At 36.4% G+C, this 22,697-nt stretch overlaps 1 protein-coding gene across 5 annotated transcripts in view; it reads right to left on the bottom strand.

Annotated features, from left to right (window-relative positions):
* LOC110459990 (AP-1 complex subunit sigma-2) overlaps positions 1 to 22,697 on the bottom strand; it is a 44,515-nt gene that overhangs the window by 12,793 nt on the left and 9,025 nt on the right. For 4 of the 5 annotated variants that reach the window (XM_021512674.1, XM_021512698.1, XM_021512664.1 and 1 more), the window contains 3 exons: positions 21,876 to 22,054; positions 20,916 to 21,024; positions 19,788 to 19,925 (listed from right to left, as the gene is read on the bottom strand). In XM_021512674.1, the coding sequence (XP_021368349.1) occupies positions 19,788 to 19,925; positions 20,916 to 21,024; positions 21,876 to 22,054 (426 nt within the window). Of the gene's footprint in view, positions 1 to 12,672; positions 12,754 to 19,787; positions 19,926 to 20,915; positions 21,025 to 21,875; positions 22,055 to 22,697 lie in introns of all 5 variants that reach the window. The other variant, XM_021512682.1, reaches the window with a different exon arrangement.

The raw sequence follows: 22,697 nt of genomic DNA, 5'->3' as shown, positions 1-22,697 counted from the left end.
TAGGAACAAATTAAAACCTATCACCAGTAAACATTTCACTGTGTTAAAATATCTCTGCGTGACCTCTTTTCTGCAAATTCTATACACGGTGGAAATAATTATTTCCTGGCAAAAATGTGAAAATAACCCTGTGTGAATTCAAAGCAGTATACTGGAGTATATCAAATCTCGTACAAGACAGTCAAACGATCAGAAGATTTTGCCAAAGACATGTGATCTGAAAAGGTGAGAAGCTTTTTCATTGGTCATGAGTAAAGGGACTGATCTGATATATCATGATGGGTTAGACAAGTGAGTCGGTGACAGTTCAGTAACTTGTGACATGTGAGTCGGTGACAGTTCAGTAACTTGTGACATGTGAGTCGGTGACAGTTCAGTAACTTGTGACATGTGAGTCAGTGACAGTTCAGTAACATGTGACATGTGAGACGGTGACAGTTCAGTAACTTGTGACAAGTGAGTTGGTGACAGTTCAGTAACTTGTGACATGTGAGTCGGTGACAGTTCAGTAACTTGTGACATATGAGTTGGTGACAGTTCAGTAACTTGTGACATGTGAGTCGGTGACAGTTCAGTAACTTGTGACATGTGAGTTGGTGACAGTTCAGTAACTTGTGACATATGAGTCAGTGACAGTTCAGTAACTTGTGACATATGAGTCAGTGACAGTTCAGTAACTTGTGACATGTGAGTTTGTGACAGTTCAGTAACTTGTGACATGTGAGTTGGTGACAGTTCAGTAACTTGTAACATGTGAGTTGGTGACAGTTCAGTAACTTGTGACAGGTGAGTCGGTGACAGTTCAGTAACTTGTGTCATGCGAGTTGGTGACAGTTCAGTAACTTCTGACATGTAAGTAGGTGACAGTTCAGTAACTTGTGACATGTGAGTAGGTGACAGTTCAGTAACTTGTGACATGTGTGTTGGTGACAGTTCAGTAACTTGTGACAAGTGAGTCGGTGACAGTTCAGTAACTTGTGTCATGCGAGTTGGTGACAGTTCAGTAACTTCTGACATGTAAGTAGGTGACAGTTCAGTAACTTGTGACATGTGTGTTGGTGACAGTTCAGTAACTTGTGACATGGGAGTCAGTGACAGTTCAGTAACTTGTGACATGTGAGTCGGTGACAGTTCAGTAACATGTGACATGTGAGTCGGTGACAGTTCAGTGACTTGTGACATGCGAGTCGGTGACAGTTCAGTAACTTGTGACATGTGAGTTGGTGACAGTTTAGTAACTTGTGAGTCGGTGACAGTTCAGTAACTTGTGACATGTGAGTCAGTGACAGTTCAGTAGCTTGTGACAAGTGAGTCGGTGACAGTTAAGTAACTTGTGACAAGTGAGTCGGTGACAGTTCAGTAACTTGTGAGTCGGTGACAGTTCAGTAACTTGCGACATGTGAGTTGGTGACAGTTCAGTAACTTGTGTCATTAGTGAGTCGGTGACAGTTCAGTGACTTGTGACATGTGAGTCGGTGACAGTTCAGTATCTTGTGACATGTGAGTCGGTGACAGTTCAGTGACTTGTGACATGTGAGTCGGTGACAGTTCAGTAATTTGTGACATGTGAGTCAGTGACAGTTCAGTAACTTGGGACATGTGAGTTGGTGACAGTTCAGTAACTTGTCACATTAGTGAGTCGGTGACAGTTCAGTGACTTGTGACATGTGAGTCGGTGACAGTTCAGTATCTTGTGACATGTGAGTCGGTGACAGTTCAGTAACTTGTGACATGTGAGTTGGTGACAGTTCAGTAACTTGTGACATTAGTGAGTCGGTGACAGTTCAGTGACTTGTGACATGACAATGTTTGTGTTATATCTTATGATGCACCGTGTTCTGGGTAATTCATAGCAACAGGATCAAAAGAATGCTTCAGGCACAAAAAAATAAGTGTGTGCTTCAGGTATCCCAACCTACCTAAGATATTACTGCCGACCCTAGAAATCTCATTACTGTACCTACTTGTGTCTAAGATTAATTTATTAGCCAGGCAAAGCTCACAGACACTCATTAAAATATACTTTCATCCTGTTCTGGGAGTCTGACACTATTCTTGACAAATTAATAGCCATTGTTAAGCATTGTAAAATTAGGTATAAAGCATACACATGTAATATTGATCCATGAAAATAAGATTTTTTTTTTTTTGCCTACCCTATTTTTTACCTGAAACACAAATCTTTTGTTTGGCCTAATCATTCATGTTATTTCAATGATCAGAAAATTCTCTAACTTTGATTGTTCTATCATGTTTGTTCTTTTTGTCTCCACATATTTTTAATGCATGGAGATCATATACCAACAGTAGATGACTTATAGAAGGTTAATGTTACACACAATCTCTATATAAAAGCTAGTGAGATTACAGTAATATGTCTTGTCCCTATGCACTTTTTACACCAGCACTTTGCTGACCTTTTTAATTTTAAGTCTGGTTCCCATTTATTTTTAGTAAATTGCTACTAAATAAACTATGGAAAGTACCTACATAGGATAAATTGTATAAGGCATTGAATTTTGGTTTGCTTCCAAATTTCCAAGCTGGTGGTTTGTGAGCTGTACTAGGGCCATGAGGTATCTGTGTGTGGATACAAATCTTCCTCAATATTAATGTGACATAGACTTTATGGTTGATATATAAGAATTAATAACAAAATAAAAACCCAATAAACTTTTCATTAAGGAAAATAGTAAATTTGTATACATGTTTCCCAGTAGTCATACTAAACAATTCACCCCTGGAATTTCATAATGAACTATTCCAACCTTTGAATTGGAGGAGTTCAATTGTGTCTTCAGGGGTGAATGAGTTTAAAATCATGTGTTTGCAAGTTCATATGAATGCATTACATTTTATGTTGAATGTTATGTTCAGTTTTCATCTAAATACAGATTACAGCTTCTGTTTATCTAAAACCTAGAGTCAGACTTCCTGCAGTGTTGAAAAAAACTTTTTGTTAAAACAAAACAGTGCATGCTTAATTGTATCTGTGGGAATTCAAAATAAAGGTGTATAAAAATAACTGATACATAAATGAAACTTGAAGGCAAAACTTTCACAGAATTTGTGTTCACCATCAACATCAAATAATTATGCAATATATTGAAAAGTTCAACAAAAATAAATACAACATAATACTTTTTTTTTTTTTTTATAAAATTGTGCAAAATTAAGTAACTCAGTAACAGATCAGTAAGTACAGAACCAAACAGTATGATAAAACAATAGACTGCATGCTTGATTCCAGCCACAATACACAAAGCTGGAATGGATACAATAACTAGGGATGCAGAGAAAGTATAGCTCACATTCAGAACCATGCACAATTCAACAATGCATATATCATAATTTCATAAAATAACAAATCAATATATATGTATACCTCATTACTGTAAAATCCAAATAAGTACATGTATTTTAAAAATTAATCATAATTTTACTAAAACTTATAAACCATGATAAAAACATTCCAGTAGGATGTTTTATATGGACTACAATATAGCAATAGCACCAACAATATCTTCAGCAAGGCAAACAGACAACAACTATATAACAATAGAAACAAAAAGAAAATGTACAACAAAGTAATTCATAGCTTACAATGTCAACAAAGGTCGGTTTTCAAACATTTAAATCAACAAGAGGCCAAAAGGGCCTGTATTGCTCACTGGGATATAAAAAAAACACCAACATCATGGTAAAACGTTTTCATTAAAAGTAATATTAAATGGGTCGATCTAGCATAAGTGCATGTTATTCTTCATGTAAAGTAACATTAAAATAGGAAGGGCCAATCTAAATAAAATAGTTTCAGTTAAAATTAATATTGAAATTCTTCAGGTAATTTTTTATGTTCTAGGATTGGGATCTCAAATATTTCCATGTTACGACCCCGAAGGGACTAAGACCCTAAAGGTGGGGCAAACCCAAAAGCAAGTTCTAGTAGCATGATTGTGTTCATCTCTTCATGCCCAGCAATAGTGTTTATCCGATTTATAGTGTCAGTAATCTCAACAATTTCAATGTTAGCACTAAGAGATTTTGTCAGTCACGTCTTGATGGCTAGCATTATTTCAATCCGTTCGTCTCCAATCTCTTGCGTTTCTTGTCGGTTTCTCATTTAGTGAATGCCTTCCTTAGTTTGTTAGGCAGGATCCATTCAATTGGGGAGAAAGTTTTGTGCATGAACTCCACTGGACAAACGCGCCTGCTTGTTGTGCGCTGGGCATGCATTTTGTTCAGAACTTGTGTGTTGGTCGTCCTGTATTTGTCAGTTCGCATTAGCAGTTGTCCAGTGGACCCGACTCATGGCCGGACTACTACCCAACATCCCAAGGGAGAACAGGCGGTGTGTAGGACACAGAATGCACATTCAACGAACGACTACCGACAATGAACGCATGGGAACTTATGAATGTATAAAAGATGTGAAACAAGGGTCCAGAGGATAAAACTAATGACTCCAGGATAAGTATAGTATAACCACCATGGAAACTTCGTGGTATGTAAACGTGGCTTCCCTGGCTCAATCCCTCAATATCCTTCTTGTCATTATAGTGACAACCTTTCGGGACCTTGATGACCTTCGTCAGTATCACAGAGTGTTGTGTGAGACTCCGCCTGCAGTCTATCAAGTGACCCTGATCCAGGCACAGATTGATCTACAAGATACCAAGCTAAACATCTATGTCGATATACTGAACAGAAGGAAAAGGGGCAACAGAGATGGTGGTCTAGGGCTTGGCTGGGCCCTGAGAGGCGGCCAAAGTTTGGTCTTAATTACCAACTCATGAAAGAGCTACGGAGGGAAGACCAGAACCTGTTGTCAACTTCATTAGGATGCCCCGAGATGTTTGATGAGATCCAGGACTTCAACATTGGTATCATGGGAAGAGCCTGTAGAAATGTACGTCCGGAGTTCTATTCATCGGAATATTTACACTCGCTATGACTTTCATATGATGTGGACTTATACATTCCAAGATCATTTTTGTTCAATTTCTTATGCGCTCCTCTTACCCGGTTCTTTCCCTTAATTACTTGCATGGTGGGGTCCGTCATATTGGCGGGTTATTATTCTGTACTTGTCCAGTAATTGTGCAGTCATTTTATTCCTTCCAACTCTTTGTGAGAGCCTTAATTATCAACAGAGACAACTTTTCACCAACAAGATAACTTTCTTTCGGGCTGAACGTCTGTTTACGCTATCTGGCAAGGTATGACAACTACTTTACCATAGGTAGAGCAGCTATCTGGCAAGGTATGACAACTACCTTACCATAGGTAGAGCAGACTCTGTGGCCAACCCGTGTGGTATAGTTGTATTAGTTCTTTTATGTCCAGCAAATGCAATTTATATGGTAATTAGGGTGGGGATCCCAACCCTTTCAAATTTTAATGTCCCAGGGACTAAGAGTAAGGGGGACCGACTCCATAGGGCCAATCTTGGTAAGCTATGTGTATACTTCTCTTCATACTCAGCAATTGAGTATGCGGTTATATGGTAGAGATCTGAACTATTTCTGCATTATACCTCATGGGATGGGGCATACCCAGGCCGTTCCTGGTATCTGCATCTGCATCTACACTTGCATGCATATAAATGTATATATGGTTATAGGGTGGGGATTTCAACAGTTTCCAAGTTGTGACCCAGAAACAAAGTTCCTTGAGGGGAAGTGAGACACCAAGGTCAATTGTAATATCTGATATCGTGTCATTTTGCTTTTATATACATTTTTTAATTCCAACCACCAGGGGATACTTCTTGTCAACAAATTGGTTAAATTCCAGTCAGTAGTTCATTAGAAGTAGTTATCTGAAGTAACGGTTGACGGACGACGACAAACGCCAGGTATTGCATGAACTCACCATGGTCCTTTTGACCAGGTGAGCTAATTAAAAGTATCACTTTGTTAACAAAACAAATAAATGAATAAATAAAAATAGTGTACACATTCAATGATTGTCAGAACTGAAATTGTAACTTGTATGTACAGTTTTGACTGAAAATGCTGTTTTAAACTGGACTCAAATAATAAGAACCTTTTAAATTATAATTAAACTTTCATTTTTTCTACAAAAAATTGCATAATGCATTCTTTTGTTTTGTCAACCAAAAATTTAAGTCAGGAACTTTGTCAAATAATTCTACATGAAATAATAAGTAAGATGGTGTATTAAAAATATGTACATGTTTCATCGTTTTTCAAAATGTACTCTTTTCCCTTTCTCTAAATCCTAAAACCTGTGCACATATCAAACCCCTATATCGTATAGACTCTTATTTAAGATTGTTTTTCAGAAATGCACGACGACCTGTGGGAACATGTGCAATATGGAGAAATTGTTGAACCCAATTAACTTATAGTTATATGTATTCTTTTTACGATGGTTGGGATACTTTTTATGAATCACTGGTTTAACTTGTACAATGTACCAGATTCCCTTTACATACAGTATATATGTGTCTCCTAGTTTAGTACAACATCATCATTGATTCTGTCAAAGATGATTGTTTAAGTAGTAATCATTTATCCTCCTGTCCTAGAGAGCCTTATTCAGTATTTTCCAGGTACTATTGATGATAGCCCAAAATGACCAGGAGGAAGCTCCTGACCAGTGGATGGGTGGGGGTATAGGGGGTTGGGATGGAGAATCTGATATAGTACAGCTTTATAGTTCTATAGGCCAGTCCAACCATCATTTACGATGACCTCACTGGAGATAACTAAAAATATACATCCATACAGATCTGGGGGCAATGGTTTTACAATGTAACGGTAATAAAAAAATTAATGTAATGGTTTTACAATGTAACGGTAATAAAAAAATTAATGTAATGGTTTTACAATGTAACGGTAATAAAAAAATTAATGTAATGGTTTTACAATGTAACGGTAATAAAAAAATTAATGTAATGGTTTTACAATGTAACGGTAATAAAAAAATTAATGTAATGGTTTTACAATGTAACGGTAATAAAAAAATTAATGTAATGGTTTTACAATGTAACGGTAATAAAAAAATTAATGTAATGGTTTTACAATGTAACGGTAATAAAAAAATTAATGTAATGGTTTTACAATGTAACGGTAATAAAAAAATTAATGTAATGGTTTTACAATGTAACGGTAATAAAAAAATTAATGTAATGGTTTTACAATGTAACGGTAATAAAAAAATTAATGTAATGGTTTTACAATGTATAACTGTAATAAAAAAATTAATGTAATGGTTTTACAATGTATAACTGTAATAAAAAAATTAATGTAATGGTTTTACAATGTATAACTGTAATAAAAAAATTAATGTAATGGTTTTACAATGTATAACTGTAATAAAAAAATTAATGTAATGGTTTTACAATGTATAACTGTAATAAAAAAATTAATGTAATGGTTTTACAATGTATAACTGTAATAAAAAAATTAATGTAATGGTTTTACAATGTATAACTGTAATAAAAAAATTAATGTAATGGTTTTACAATGTATAACTGTAATAAAAAAATTAATGTAATGGTTTTACAATGTATAACTGTAATACAAAATTTAATGTAATGGTTTTACAATGTATAACTGTAATACAAAATTTAATGTATGTCATTACATGTCCAGCAAACACGCAGGCATACACACATAGGGAGATAATAGCCAGGTGGCATAGTATTAGCATTAAGCGCCTGATAAGGCAGCTCCTGGGAATTCCTAAAAAATTGTATTGATTGTATATATTGTATATCTTTGTACTGTAAAGTGCTTTAGAGTGGCTTAATCTAGCTAGATAGGGCACTATATCAAATGTTGTATATATTATTATTGTAACACAAAATTTGATGCATGTCACTGTAACACAAACTTAAAGAACTGTATGTAATTGTAATGGTCCGTTATTTGTTATTGACTGCTTTGATAGCATGCCTATATTTTATATATATATATACATCTATTTTTCTTAACAGAAATTTACACTTGTAATTAATTGCAATAAGCTATCATATAGAAAAAAAAAAAGTCCTAAGTATATTAATTTGTAATTGAAGATTTCTAATAACGTTATGTAATGTCTTATACTGCATTACAACAGAGTCGACCCAATGCCTGCGATATATGAACATATTGGTCCCCAAGATAAACGAGCAAACATCCATCTTCCACTTGGGGTGGCCGGGTGGCGCAGTGGATAGCGCACTTGCCTTTCACCAAGGTGCCCGGGGTTCAATTACCCGATCAGACGTGAAAAGGAACGGGGTCACCTGCCCGACCAGGTGGGTTTACTCCGGGGTACTCCGGTTTCCTCCCACAGTAAGACCCCCCCCCCCCCGGGCCAACAAGAGTGATTAGTATAATTAAGTTGGAAAAATCAGTTTCATAAAATAAATAAAAAATCTTGGACTTCATTCTCTCACCTTTCATACCTATGTTGTGGTCGAGTTCCAATTTAATTGTGACAGAGAATTGTGCACGACATCGTAGGAGGAAGGAAACACATCAAATGTGGGGGTAAACGTGTGGTTGGCTGAACTGACCGACAGCAGTAACTAACCCTGGTTCTGATGATCCTTTCAAACGGTCAATATAATCATAACACTACAAATGTATTTCAATGATATGCATGATGACTTCTTGTATATTATAATATAGGTGACGTAACAGACTCAAGAAAATATGTCTTCAAGAAGATTCATCAGTTTGGAAATATGTGATATCAAAGTTTTACTTTCTACACAAACAATATACGTATTAAACGTGTTGCAACGTTTCAAGACTGACTGGTCCCTTTGTCAAGCTATGACAGAGTGAGTGATCTGTATTTTTTACCTGTACAACGATGTGACAAAACTGTATCGCTCACTCAGTAATGCTTGACAAATTTAAAGGGACCAGTCGGTCTTGAAACGTTGTGACATGTTTAATACGTACATTATTTGTGTATTAAATAAAACTTTGAAACCAAGAAAATATAGCTAAGACATATTAAGTATTTTTGCTTGATATTCTACAGGGCTAGTGAAGAGATCATTTGCTAGTCTCATGGTAATGTAACTACATGTAATCTGAGATTTCTTCCAGGTGCCATTTCCTCAGCACGATATCAAAAACATACTGACCTGGAGACAATATAGTACAGTGCTAGGGAATGTTAACATGCAGTATTTGTTACTTTAAGGATCCCTTCCCCACTGTTTTTCCTATACACAGTTACCTCCCCTTAACTCCCATTCAGATTAAATGTAGAACATTTGGGCTACAGTAGTACTCTTCGTTTGACCAGGTAGCTCAACCTGTTGCAGCACTAGTATAATAATCTGAAGTCCAGGGTTTCGAACCCCGGTCTAGCCCCGCTGAGTGTTTACACTCAGAACAATCTTGTTGATTATATCTTTTTTATTTCATTTTTAATATTTTTATAAAAATCCCGCAAGGAATATTTCTTTGTTCCGAAATGATTTATCAAGGTAATAGTCTTGCAGAAAAAATGGTTTCAAATACTTGATTACAATTTTTGGTAGTGGAATGGGAATCCCAAACCAGATTAAGGAAATACATATTCTTCTCTTATGTTCTATCAGTCAAATGATAAGAAAACTTCACAAGTCCAAAGGACAGGCTAAGCCAGGCCTAGACATTCAGTCCCTGGTGAAATCTGCTAGTCTCTAACGCCAGAACTACAGTGCTAGTGTTACCCCAGAAGATTAATTTCCAATGTCCGATTTATTTAGGACATATATCACAGCATCTTCTTTAAGAAAGAATCTTTTAATAAAATCCATTTACAATAAAAAAATATATTTTCAAACCATGCAGACAAATTTTATCTAAGGAATCATGTTGCATTAAAACAACTTTTGGTTCAATTTGATGATTCACATCGCCATACCCTATAAACATAAGCTTCTATATACTATACCATACATGGTACATGCATATTTGCATCCAGAATTTCTACCTTACATGCACGACTTGCAGTAATATCTATCCTAATCGTTGACATCCTGTCCTAGCAACAGAACTGTAAAAACTTCACCTAGCAAATTCAAGCCCTATATTTACAGAACCAAATTTGCTTGTTAATTTTGACAATAGCATATGAGATGAATTATGAACACAAAAGATGTTGGGAATTCCATATACAGTCACATCTGCATAAAGATTGAGACCTACGGGGAGTCTGAAATCTGTATAAAAAGACCTACAGAGGGTCACTTCTGTATAAATAAACCTACGCAGGGTCACATCTGTATAAAGACACCTAAGGGGAGGCCCAGAAATGGTCTCTTTAGAGAAGGGGCTGCTTAATAAGGGTGGTCTCTTAAGAGGGGGCTGCTTAATAGGGTTAGTCTCTTAAGAGGGGGCTGCTTAATAGGGGTGGTATCTTAAGAGAGAGAGCTGCTTAATAGGATTGGTCTCTTAAGAGAAAGGGGCTGCTTAATAGAGTTGGTCTCTTAAGAGGGGGCTGCTTAATAGGGTTGTTCTCTTAAGATGGGGCTGCTTAATAAGGGGGGTCTCTTAAGAGGGGGCTACTTAATAGGGTTAGTCTCTAAAGAGGGGGCTGCTTAATAGGGGTGTTCTCTTAAGATGGGGCTGCTTAATAAGGGGGGTCTCTTAAGAGGGGGCTGCTTAATAGGGGAGGTATCTTAAGAGAGAGAGCTGCTTAATAGGATTGGTCTCTTAAGAGAAAGGGGCTGCTTAATAGAGTTGGTCTCTTAAGAGGGGGCTGCTTAATAGGGTTAGTCTCTAAAGAGGGGGCTGCTTAATAGGGTTGTTCTCTTAAGATGGGGCTGCTTAATAAGGGGGGTCTCTTAAGAGGGGGCTACTTAATAGGGTTAGTCTCTTAAGAGGGGGCTGCTTAACAAGGGTGGTCTCTTAAGAGGGGGCTGCTTAATAGGGGTAGTCTCTTAAGAGGGGGCTGCTTAATAGGGGTGGTATCTTAAGAGTGAGAGCTGCTTAATAGGATTGGTCTCTTAAGAGAAAGGGGCTGCTTAATAGAGTTGGTCTCTTAAGAGGGGGCTGCTTAATAAGGGTGGTATCTTAAGAGAGAGCTGCTTAATAGGATTGGTCTCTTAAGAGAAAGGGGCTGCTTAATAGAGTTGGTCTCTTAAGAGGGGGCTGCTTAATAAGGGTGGTCTCTTAAGAGGGGGCTGCTTAATAGGGTTGTTCTCTTAAGATGGGGCTGCTTAATAAGGGTGGTCTCTTAAGAGGGGGCTACTTAATAGGGTTAGTCTCTTAAGAGGGGGCTGCTTAATAAGGGTGGTATCTTAAGAGAGAGCTGCTTAATAGGATTGGTCTCTTAAGAGAAAGGGGCTGCTTAATAGAGTTGGTCTCTTAAGAGGGGGCTGCTTAATAGGGGTGGTCTCTTTAGAGAGGGCTGCTTAATAGGGGTGGTCTCTAAAGAGAGGGCTGCTAAATAGGGGTGGTATCTTAAGAGAAAAGATTGTTTTTTGGGGTTGGTCTCATGAAAGAGGTTCACTTAATAGGGGTGGTCTCTTTAGAGAGGGCTGCTAAATAGGGATGGGATCTTAAGAGAAAGGATTGTATTTTGGGGTTGGTCTCTCATGAAAGAGGTTCACTTAATAGGGGTGGTCTCTTTAGAGAGGGCTGCTAAATAGGGGTGGTATCTTAAGAGAAAGGATTTTTTTGGGGGGTTGGTCTCATGAAAGAGGTTCACTTAATAGGGGTGGTCTCTTTAGAGAGGGCTGCTAAATAGGTGTGGTCTCTTTAGAGAGGGCTGCTAAATAGGGGTGGTATCTTAAGAGAAAGGATTGTTTTTTGGGGTTGGTCTCTCATGAAAGAGGTTCACTTATGAAGGGTGGTGTCTCCAGCATGTTTAGGTGTAAATGATACGCTATCTACATGTACTAATCTACAGTATCAAACCACATACATTTATATACAGGCTAGTCCTGTTTAACAGACACTAATTCACATTGGCCAAACAAACCAGGAAAGATAGATAGAGGTGAAATGTCTGTCACTTCAATAAATCAATATGCATAAATGATGTAATGCTTAATATATAGAAAATAACCATACATCACCAAAAATGAATATAATTAAGAGGTGTTTCTGGTTGTTATGGTAACCACTATGAAACGGATCATCAGACACAGGGGCATGCACCAGACTTGTGTGGTAAACGAGCATCCATTTCATTGTCCAGGATACACACTGACCAATTCAGGTATCACCAACAGTATTGACCAAAACACATATCACGTTTACAGTAGTCGAAGACAACCTTTGTAATCCATACTTTAAACTACTGGGTAATGTATTTTATAAAAGTTCATCGGACAATAGATCTTTTCAAAATATTCCTCCACTGCTTGTATAACTTGTGAATCTGTTCATGTTAAACTGACAATAAACAAATAAACCAAAGATATAATTAAGAAACTGCTTTAGACTTTTTTGATAAAGTTCCCATTCCGTTAGTTTCACTCGATATGACATGATAAAATTAACTAAAATATCTTGCAGAATTTGTGTGATTTTCACGAATGTAAAAAAATATATATAAGAAGTTACCTAAAACAGACCAATTGAACCTTTTTCTGAATTCCTCAGAGGTGAATACCTGGTCAGAATGTTTCCACGGACAGACAATGTCTGGACAGAAAAGTTAGAAACAGAATAACAACCAATCACAATGAAGTATTGTAGCTACCCCGGAGTAGTGCTGTTTCACTTCCTGTTCCACGCGCTAACATAATCCATACTCTTGAAGAGCGTTTTCAAGTGCCTCATCCTGATTCAAAAGAAAACGGACAAGTATCCAAAAAATTAAGTAATGTTTTGATGATTTTTAAATTCATTTACATGCCAAACAATTGTGATGGGTCGTGAGAACGGATGCTGATTATTTCCCCTTACTTGTTACTATGACAACAAGAGATATTGCTATAAGGTGGTGGTATATATATAGTGTACATTGATTTATATACTACAAAATACTACTGATGTATATACTACAAAAGCAGAGAGTGAATTAATATAAGGCACAAATCTGTTTGAAAACAAAATTATTTAGAAAAGTAAATTTATACAAATCTAGACTTTCATTACTTTAAAGCGCTGAAAAGAATAACTTTGTGCAAGTAAAGTTGTAATTATGTAAAAGTTGTTGAAAAAGCTAAGCTGTGAATGTTTCAAAAAGAAGAAAATTGTGGTGCCAGTCCAAGGAAGCGTACTAAAACTTTCAAATGGGGTCTTCCTCAAAAAAAGTTAAAATTTGTATCAATCCTTCTGTTACCGTGTCAGAATGGCACAAACCAACTGTTCAGTGTACACATCTCAAACACTGATACCCATCAATATACAGAGTTTGTATTTTCATCAAGTTATAATGAATCTAGTACAGACATCTAAATTTGAATTATGTCCCAAAACACAAGGTGTTTTACCATTGCAACATGGATTACGGATTTTTTTCTCAGGAAGCATTTCACTAATAACTAAGAAGACCGGTACCATGCATGTAAAATCTAAGTAGGACACTGAAAAAACATTAATGTATGTGCATATGACTGTTTATTGGTCATACGTGTAAACTTGCATTCATATGAGGTGTTCGCAATCAATATCTATGTATACATTGTAATGAGAAAGTCAACACATGGACAGGGAAATGTTGACATTTGCCCTGCGTGTGCCCTTGGATTGATTTTTTTTAACACTGTAAAAAACTTTCTTTATCAACGATGTTCTATTTTTGTAAAAGGAATAGAAATTATGAGATTAAAACACACATATGTATATATATATTTATATCAATTGACAGAAATGGTAAGTTTTTCTAAATAACAGAGTATATATATATATATACACCCACAAAATCATAAACAACAAAATATATAAATGTATCATGCAGTGATGATATGCTTTAAAGTGGAAACTGTGTCGCAGTATATTGCGACTAACATATATACAACATGTATTTTGAAACTATTTGACACATATTTGTCATTTTACCCGACCAGCTTGAGGAACAAATCATGTATATCACCACTAGTACATACATAACTCTACTTGTAACTCAGGACACAAAGAATGCAACTTAAACCGTTAAACTTATACATGCATCTACATTAACACTTGTACATGCAAAGTGTGCCAGCCATATAATCTTACAAAGTGATTGTGTACCAGCCGTATAATCTTACAGAGTGATTGTGTACCAGCCGTATAATCTTACAAAGTGATTGTGTACCAGCCGTATAATCTTACAAAGTAATTGTGTACCAGCCGTATAATCTTACAAAGTAATTGTGTACCAGTCGTATAATCTTACAAAGTGATTTTGCACCATGTGTGAACTCTTAAGTATTATATGAGTATAAAGAGAAACAATTCCATATAAGGAATGGGTGGCGCTAGTGTCTAAAGTGCAATTAAACACTGTAGTATTACTCAATACTTATCTAACGCATGTATCAAAAATATGTTTATACGAATTCTCTCTACAACCTTCTGTAAGGAGATCATGTGTTTACCAAATTTTCCATCCTTTTTTAGCTTTTGCACCTTGTTTCTGTTTTATTTGCACATGGAAAATAAACCCGACAATATTAGGGGACCTAAAAAGGACTTTGTAAATATTACAACTGTAAGTAAAGCTTCACATGCATGAAGATTCTACTTTAATGTACATGTCTATACTGTATTTTAATTGATATTTATATGAATGTGAAAAAAGATTGCTATGGAATTTAAACATAGGTTTATTTTTGCAAAATAAATTAATGTGCATACAAATCATAACATTTATGTACTCTATTAATTATTTGGATACAAATTTGATAAACAAATAACATATGGAATCTAACTGGAAAAGATGTAGATAAATTGTTCAGTCGGGTAAAACTTAATAAACTTAAAAACATCTATCAGACATGCAAGAACCCCCCCCCCCCCCCCCCCCCTTTTGACCCTAAAGTTGTCAGAATAATGACAATCTGTTAACAAAATAGAAAAGGTTGACCTATATAATAGCAACAGTGACCTTGTGACACTGAAGCATGTGTACAAACTTCATTGGAGGTCTTGACCTTTGTTACAATTTTCCTGAAAATATGTTAACAAATTAAGTCATTAGACTCTGGGTAATACTGACTTTGGGCTTCAAGGTTCTGTAGAAGAAGTCTATGAAAAGTAGCTTAGACAGTACTTTGTACAAGCTAACTCAAAATGAATATGAGTAATTTACAGCAAATCTAGGTCATGAACAAGATCAAGAGAGGTCATTGATGAAATCTAATGAACCGTTTTACAATATCTTAATCTTATATACCGCTTTATCACAACCTAGTTCGTAGGTCATCTCAAAGCGGTTCACAAATTATTATCCGTGGTTATAGGGCCTTTGAAACCAGCCAATACCTTTCTCAACTCCCTGGGGAGCATACAGCCAGTGCTGTCATTTCGGCGCTCACAGCTAGCATTCTACACTTCTTGCACTGCCCAACCACATACTCATTTACAGCTGAGTAGACTGGAACAATCAGAGTAAAGTATGTTTCTTAAAGATACAACAAAGTGTCATGGCGTGACTCCAACTTGCAACCCTTTGGTCACAAGCCCGGCGTCCTACTACTAGACTACCGTGCCTCTTGACTGGCTCTTACAGAAATGGACGGTAAATGTGTGTTTTACCTATTGATATAACCTAACAGTGGGATATTCGTTTTTGAGTCAACACCAACATTTTACCTCGGGCATGCCATGCTAATTAAACGAAATTAGACCCAATGTTAGTGAGAGCTGGTTAAGGAGATTACATGTATAATAATTAATGTAACAGTATAGTTTTCTAACCTCACACGGACTCCTACTAAAATCTATACGCTGTTCTCTGTCTGTTCAAGCAGCTGAAAAGTACAGCACACATTTATCTGGCTTTACATATAGTCAAATGCCGATAATTTTGTCATCTTTGTGTCTTAAAAAGATCTCTTTAATTTTGCTCCTGGAAGAGGGAATAATGATAAACTAATAGGAGCAGATGAACATCGGTAATCTACAATAAAGACTTCATTTGATAGCAACTGGGGCTATTTACATTTAAAATACAAAACTGCAGGTACATGTATGCCTGAGTGAAAGTTCTTTTGATATCTTCTACACACAGATCAACCTGCAGGAGTCTGTTATGTACCAACCTCAGGCCAACAACAGACTGTATGTACAACCTCAGGCCAACAACAGTCTGTATGTACCAATCTCAGGCCAACAACAGACTGTGTGTACCAACCTCAGGCCAACAACAGACTGTATGCACCAATCTCAGGCCAACAACAGACTGTGTGTACCAACCTCAGGCCAACAACAGACTGTATATACCAACCTCAGGCCAACAACAGTCTGTCTGTACCAACCTCAGGCCAACAACAGACTGTATATACCAACCTCAGGCCAACAACAGACTGTATGTACCAACCTCAGGCCAACAACAGTATGTATGTACCAACCTCAGGCCAACAACAGTCTGTATGAACCAATCTCAGGCCAACAACAGACTGTATGTACCAACCTCAGGCCAACAACAGCCTGTATGTACCAACCTCAGGCCAAAAACAGTATGTATGTACCAACCTCATGCCAACAACAGTCTGTATGAACCAACCTCAGGCCAACAACAGCCTGTATGTACCAACTTCAGGCCAACAACAGTCTGTATGTACCAACCTCAGGCCAACAACAGACTGTATGTACCAACTTCAGGCCAACAACAGTCCGTATGTACCAACCTCAGGCCAACAACAGACTGTATGTACCAACCTCAGGCCAACAACAGACTATTTTTATGCTGTCAAGCCAGAATTGTTGTCAGTTGACATGTTTTTTTGTCTTACACAATATGGTCACAAATTAATATCTATTTTTAAGAGAACTTTTCATATTAACCTAGAGATTATATTTTTAAGCTATTTTCAAACATTAGCTTTTCAGAGTGTGAGAGGTGACACAAGTGACAGATGGGACAGAGAACCACTACAGCACTGGTAACCAATAGCGATACTTCTTCATAGAAAACCGGACAAAAAATGTATTTAAGACATAATCAATATATGTGCATGTTTGATCAGCCTTTGTCAATTCCCCCCTAACATTTTCTAATCCAGAATTACACGTTCCACAGTTGGTGATTATAATTCCTATCTGCAGTTGTACACGTCAAATGTCATGAAACGCATATTGGGAGGGGGGGGGGGGGGGGGTTTTTTAAAANTTTCGTTTGCATGTATATAAGTATATCTGGGACATGTGTGTAGTCCATGGTCCAAAACCTCTGAATGTTGACCAATGAAAAATGGTGTTACATTGCCAAGTTGTTATAAATCAGCAGAGGTGCTCTTGTAAAATGAAAGTGAAATTCAAAGACGCAACATATTGATTGAAACATTCCTAAAGGGGTTAATAAGCCACAGAGGTTAGCAGAAAATCGTAAACCATATTCCGGAAAAGGAAAAAAGGAAAAATAGTTTAAAAATCCAAACAAGTGAGTCGTGAGTGTCACAAAAGTTAAGGGAGTGGAATATAACGCTGGAACACAAGAGAACTAAGGTCATTCACCTATACCTATATCATACATTATAATTTGAGAGCAATTTTCAGCCAATATCAAAATTAAGGGGGGCCATTCAATGTAAAATCAAAAGAATATTGGAACATGGAGGGGTCAATTTCAGTTTTGATGAGTCAATGGACCCGTCCAGGTTTATCCCTGATGAACAGACGTTAACTGTCTGTACAGAAAACAAACTGTAAAAGATTCTTGTTGGTTTTGTTCTGAGTTTTACTTTAGCAGCCTCACAAAAGCTAAGGATCTGGAGATGGAAATAAAGGCAAGGGGTCTTTTATATATTTTGTGCTGTTTTCATTTTTAATTGAGTGAAATTTTACATAAACCCTGTCCCCAATTCTAATACTGAATTTTCACTTTGGAGCATAAAAAATATTTCTTATATCCATGTACACTAAAATCCATGATTTTAAACTCATTTTCGTTGATGCTATTTTTAGAAAATCCTGTGCCATTGAATTAAATTACTATTGATGAAATAATAAAGTAAAGAAGCGTTTCCCAAGCAGTCGCGAAGGGTATATTAGTAGAATGCGAAAGACTGATATTTTCACTGTTAATTAATATCATCTAGTTGTATGGCTTGTACAGTCAAATCCATGTGAGTGATATGTTTATAAATATAACACCTTGTTAAGCCCGTGTCCTTTGAACTGTATGTAAACTAAATGTCGAAAATTAAGCAGGACTCCTCCCATGGCTGATCGGAGGAAAGCAACCGTACACTGTTCTCCTTAACTATGGTTATTGGGTTTAAGTTTTTTGGAAATGTACCAGGCAAAGAATCATTTTTTTTGCAGGATTTTTGTAAATAGCGATTTGACAAAAGTAATGACACCAACATGAAGGGATCACTTAGTATGCATCTGGCTATGATAGCGTTTGAGTATATTTTATTTCATTTGTTTTTCTTTTATATATAAGTATATAAGTTTTTTTTGTTTATAGCACTACCCCATTGATTAACAGTTGTTGATATAGATTTTGTCATTGAAACCTAGTTGTTACTATAAAACAAATTTCTTTGATACAGAAATAATTCCTTTGTATAAAGTTACATAGTGAACCAAGTGTACTGCCTATAAAATAATATGATGTTCACCAGTTCAGTGTACTGATCAATGACTTCCTGTTACACATACACACACTACAGCCTGACTTCCTGTTACACATACACACACTACAGCCTGACTTCCTGTTACACATACACACACTACAGCCTGACTTCCTGTTACACATACACACACTACAGCCTGACTTCCTGTTACACATACACACACTACAGCCTGACTTCCTGTTACACATACACACACTACAGCCTGACTTCCTGTTACACATACACACACTACAGCCTGACTTCCTGTTACACATACACACACTACAGCCTGACTTCCTGTTACACATACACACACTACAGCCTGACTTCCTGTTACACATACACACACTACAGCCTGACTTCCTGTTACACATACACACACTACAGCCTGACTTCCTGTTACACATACACACACTACAGCCTGACTTCCTGTTACACATACACACACTCCACAGACTGACTTCCTGTTACACATACACACATACCACAGCCTGACTTCCTGTTACACATACACACACTACAGCCTGACTTCCTGTTACACATACACACATACCACAGCCTGACTTCCTGTTACACATACACACACTACAGCCTGACTTCCTGTTACACATACACACATACCACAGCCTGACTTCCTGTTACACATACACACACTACAGCCTGACTTCCTGTTACACATACACACATACCACAGCCTGACTTCCTGTTACACATACACACACTACAGCCTGACTTCCTGTTACACATACACACATACCACAGCCTGACTTCCTGTTACACATACACACACTACAGACTGACTTCCTGTTACACATACACACATACCACAGCCTGACTTCCTGTTACACATACACACACTACAGCCTGACTTCCTGTTACACATACACACACTACAGCCTGACTTCCTGTTACACATACACACACTACAGCCTGACTTCCTGTTACACATACACACACTACAGCCTGACTTCCTGTTACACATACACACACTACAGCCTGACTTCCTGTTATATACACGCACCAGAGAGTGACTCTCTTGGAGGATGTTTGTGTTTGTTGTTTGTTTGGATCAGGTTTATAAGATAGAGTCTGTAAGATGAGTTACCTCTTGTAGTAGATCCTGTGCTGCTATAGCCTTCAGTACATTCTTCTTACTTGTGTCCTGGACCTCCCCGCCCAGCAGTAACTCGTCCAACATGAAATACGCCTTCTCAAAGTTAAATATAATATCTAACTCACACACCTGTAATGCAAAATTATCACATTTAAATCCAAAGCAAAAACAGATGGTCAAGTTTTACTCTCCTTGGTTTTTCAGATTTTTGAATATTTCAAAATAAATATTTTCCAACCTGAAATTATGAAATATGAATGAAAAATTATTCATAATTGTCATAGATATCCTCTGATAACAGTTTGTATGTGTACTTTTATATATACAGTAAAACCTTGTTATACTGCTACCATTTGCGAAGAGAAATTTTGCCATTATAAAGGGATGTGGCAATAATTTGAAGGAAATGCATTAATGAATTTTTAAAAAACCAAAAAAAGGGACATTGAAATATGTTGGCGGTAAACGAGGTGGCAAATGAAACAAGGAGCATCGAGATAATAAATTGTATCTAAACTAAATATTTTATGCATAACTTGTGCCAGCAGCCCCTCTTGATTTCATACAATTTAAGAAACTGTTTTTTGTACTTGAGTAATGTTTATATCTATGTCAGAGGTGCAAAACTGTACATATTGGAGAGATTTTTTCTTTACAATGAATAAGATCCTACATGTACATGTATGTTGTCTGACCTAGGAACACTAGGTTGGCCTTGATTTAATTAATCATAACATACAAATGTTTGATTCTTAACAAAAACAGGTATTTTGAGGAAAACTCAACAGCTATGGTTTGAACACTTTTGTCTCCAGCATAATAATTGTGGTCAAGGTCATTAAAGTACAGCATGTCAAAGGTGACCTTGAGTGTAAATGATCACAAGGAATAGACCTCCGAGTAACAAAAAATCTAAGTAAAACTGAGACAATTAAGATTTTATAAAGATTATACATACATATGTTGATTATATATATTTTACCAAGTGAAAAAATCATCAAAAAAAAAAAAAAAAAAAAAATAATNAAAGTCCACGAATAAAAAGTATGTATCTAACTCGCCTCCTTTACAAACAGGCTTACCTTAGGATATCTTGCTAGTTTAATTTTCCGTACTTACACTTCCAAAATATTTATCTAGCAGCTCGACATAGCGGTGGATGACCTCTAACGTGAGCAGTTCATTGTCTTCCGGCTCTATTGCACAACAGAAGTATAAACTCGCATATCTAGGAACAAAAACAAAACAAAAATAAAATAGTAATCATGACATAGTGATTAACATAACAAATAACTTTCAGTAATATCTTACCAGCTAAATTATTTTTACAGGATTGAAATAAGCAGTCAAGGGAAAGAAAACAATCCTATAAACAAAAGCGTACAAGTACAGATGTATATTGAATCAAATTCTTTCCCCGACTGAATATAACAACACCATTATGATTTCAGTGATTGCGTTTAACAAATAGAGCTTCAAATGCAATTCAAAATTGAGACTAAAAAAAATTTAGGAGTACCGCGGGCGGAACAATATACGCCTGTCGAATGCCATATAGTGTTATATACTTTCTTACATTAAAATAAGATCTGCATCATTCTAAGAGTGGTTAGCTGACATGCTATAGAAAATGTAGGAGAAAATCTCCGGACAAAAAAATCAAATACATGAAATTAACAAAGGGCAATAACTTTTGCAAAATTCGTTGAAACAAAATTCTTTTAAGGGAGACACATCTTCATATCATGATTATAATGTATACCAAGTTTCGAAGAGATCGGTCGAAAAATGCAGGAGAAGATTATTATTGCCGGACAAACTAAAGTTTACGCCGGAAGGACGGATGACGCCATACCATAATACTCCTGTCAAATTTGGCGGGCGTATAAAAAGAAAGAACACTTTCTGAATAGAAAATTTGTTCATAGAATATTGGTAAGAGGTAATAAAGGCTATGCAAAATTGATTTTGATCTTTTCTAAATCACTATATATATAAATGTTATATACCTTATACCGTCAATAAAGTTTCCATGAATCAATATACTGACTTGTATATACCCTGTAACATTATTTCTACCTTTTATACACAATTTTTAGATCTTTCCACTCCAGAAAACTGCACATCTTGGGCTTGCGCGCCAACACTAGTGTGATAAGTTCTCGTGTAATCTTCTTCTTTGCCTTGTCTGTGTGGGCGGTGTACCATTTCTGGAGTCGTAGCTTCCCTTGTCGACTAAACAGAAGCATAAACTGCATCTGTAAAGAAAAGAATTGAAATTGAAATTCATACCCCAACAGTATTATATATATATATTGTGTTACTTAATCCCCAACTTTAGGAATTTGTCACACACTGCAAATTAAAAGATCCAAGGAAATTACATTTGGTTAATGATATATTAACTTCATGAATTCTGTATTTCAATGCTATTTAAACAAGAGGCCCAATGGGCCTGCATTGCTCACCTGGTATAAAACTCACACTTGTAACCTTAAAAGTGATCTAAAATAAAGCTACAGGCAAAATATCAGTATTTATGATTAAAATTCATTCAAAAGACCCTGTTATTCTTTTTTAAAACATTTCACCCCTGTGATTGAAAGTCAAACAAAGTCATTATGTTGAACACATTGTATAGCCTTTCATCTTAGGATGCAATTTGCAAAGTATAAACATCCTGGGACCCATGGTTATTCAGAAGAGGTTGTTTAAAGATTTTAAACAAATTTGACCCCTGTGACCTTGAATATAAGTCAAACATTCACTTTAACAAACAAAGTAGTCCTTGATCCCAGCATATGCTACTGACTAAATATCAACATCCTGAGCCTTTTGGTTATTCAGAACAAGTTGTTGAAATATTTTGAACATATTTGCTCCTTGTGACCTTGAATATGG

The sequence above is a fragment of the Mizuhopecten yessoensis genome, unplaced genomic scaffold (genome assembly GCF_002113885.1).
Source record: "Mizuhopecten yessoensis strain PY_sf001 unplaced genomic scaffold, ASM211388v2 scaffold1321, whole genome shotgun sequence".
Taxonomy (NCBI): Eukaryota; Metazoa; Mollusca; class Bivalvia; order Pectinida; family Pectinidae; genus Mizuhopecten; species Mizuhopecten yessoensis.
This window is presented reverse-complemented; position numbering and strand designations above follow the sequence as displayed.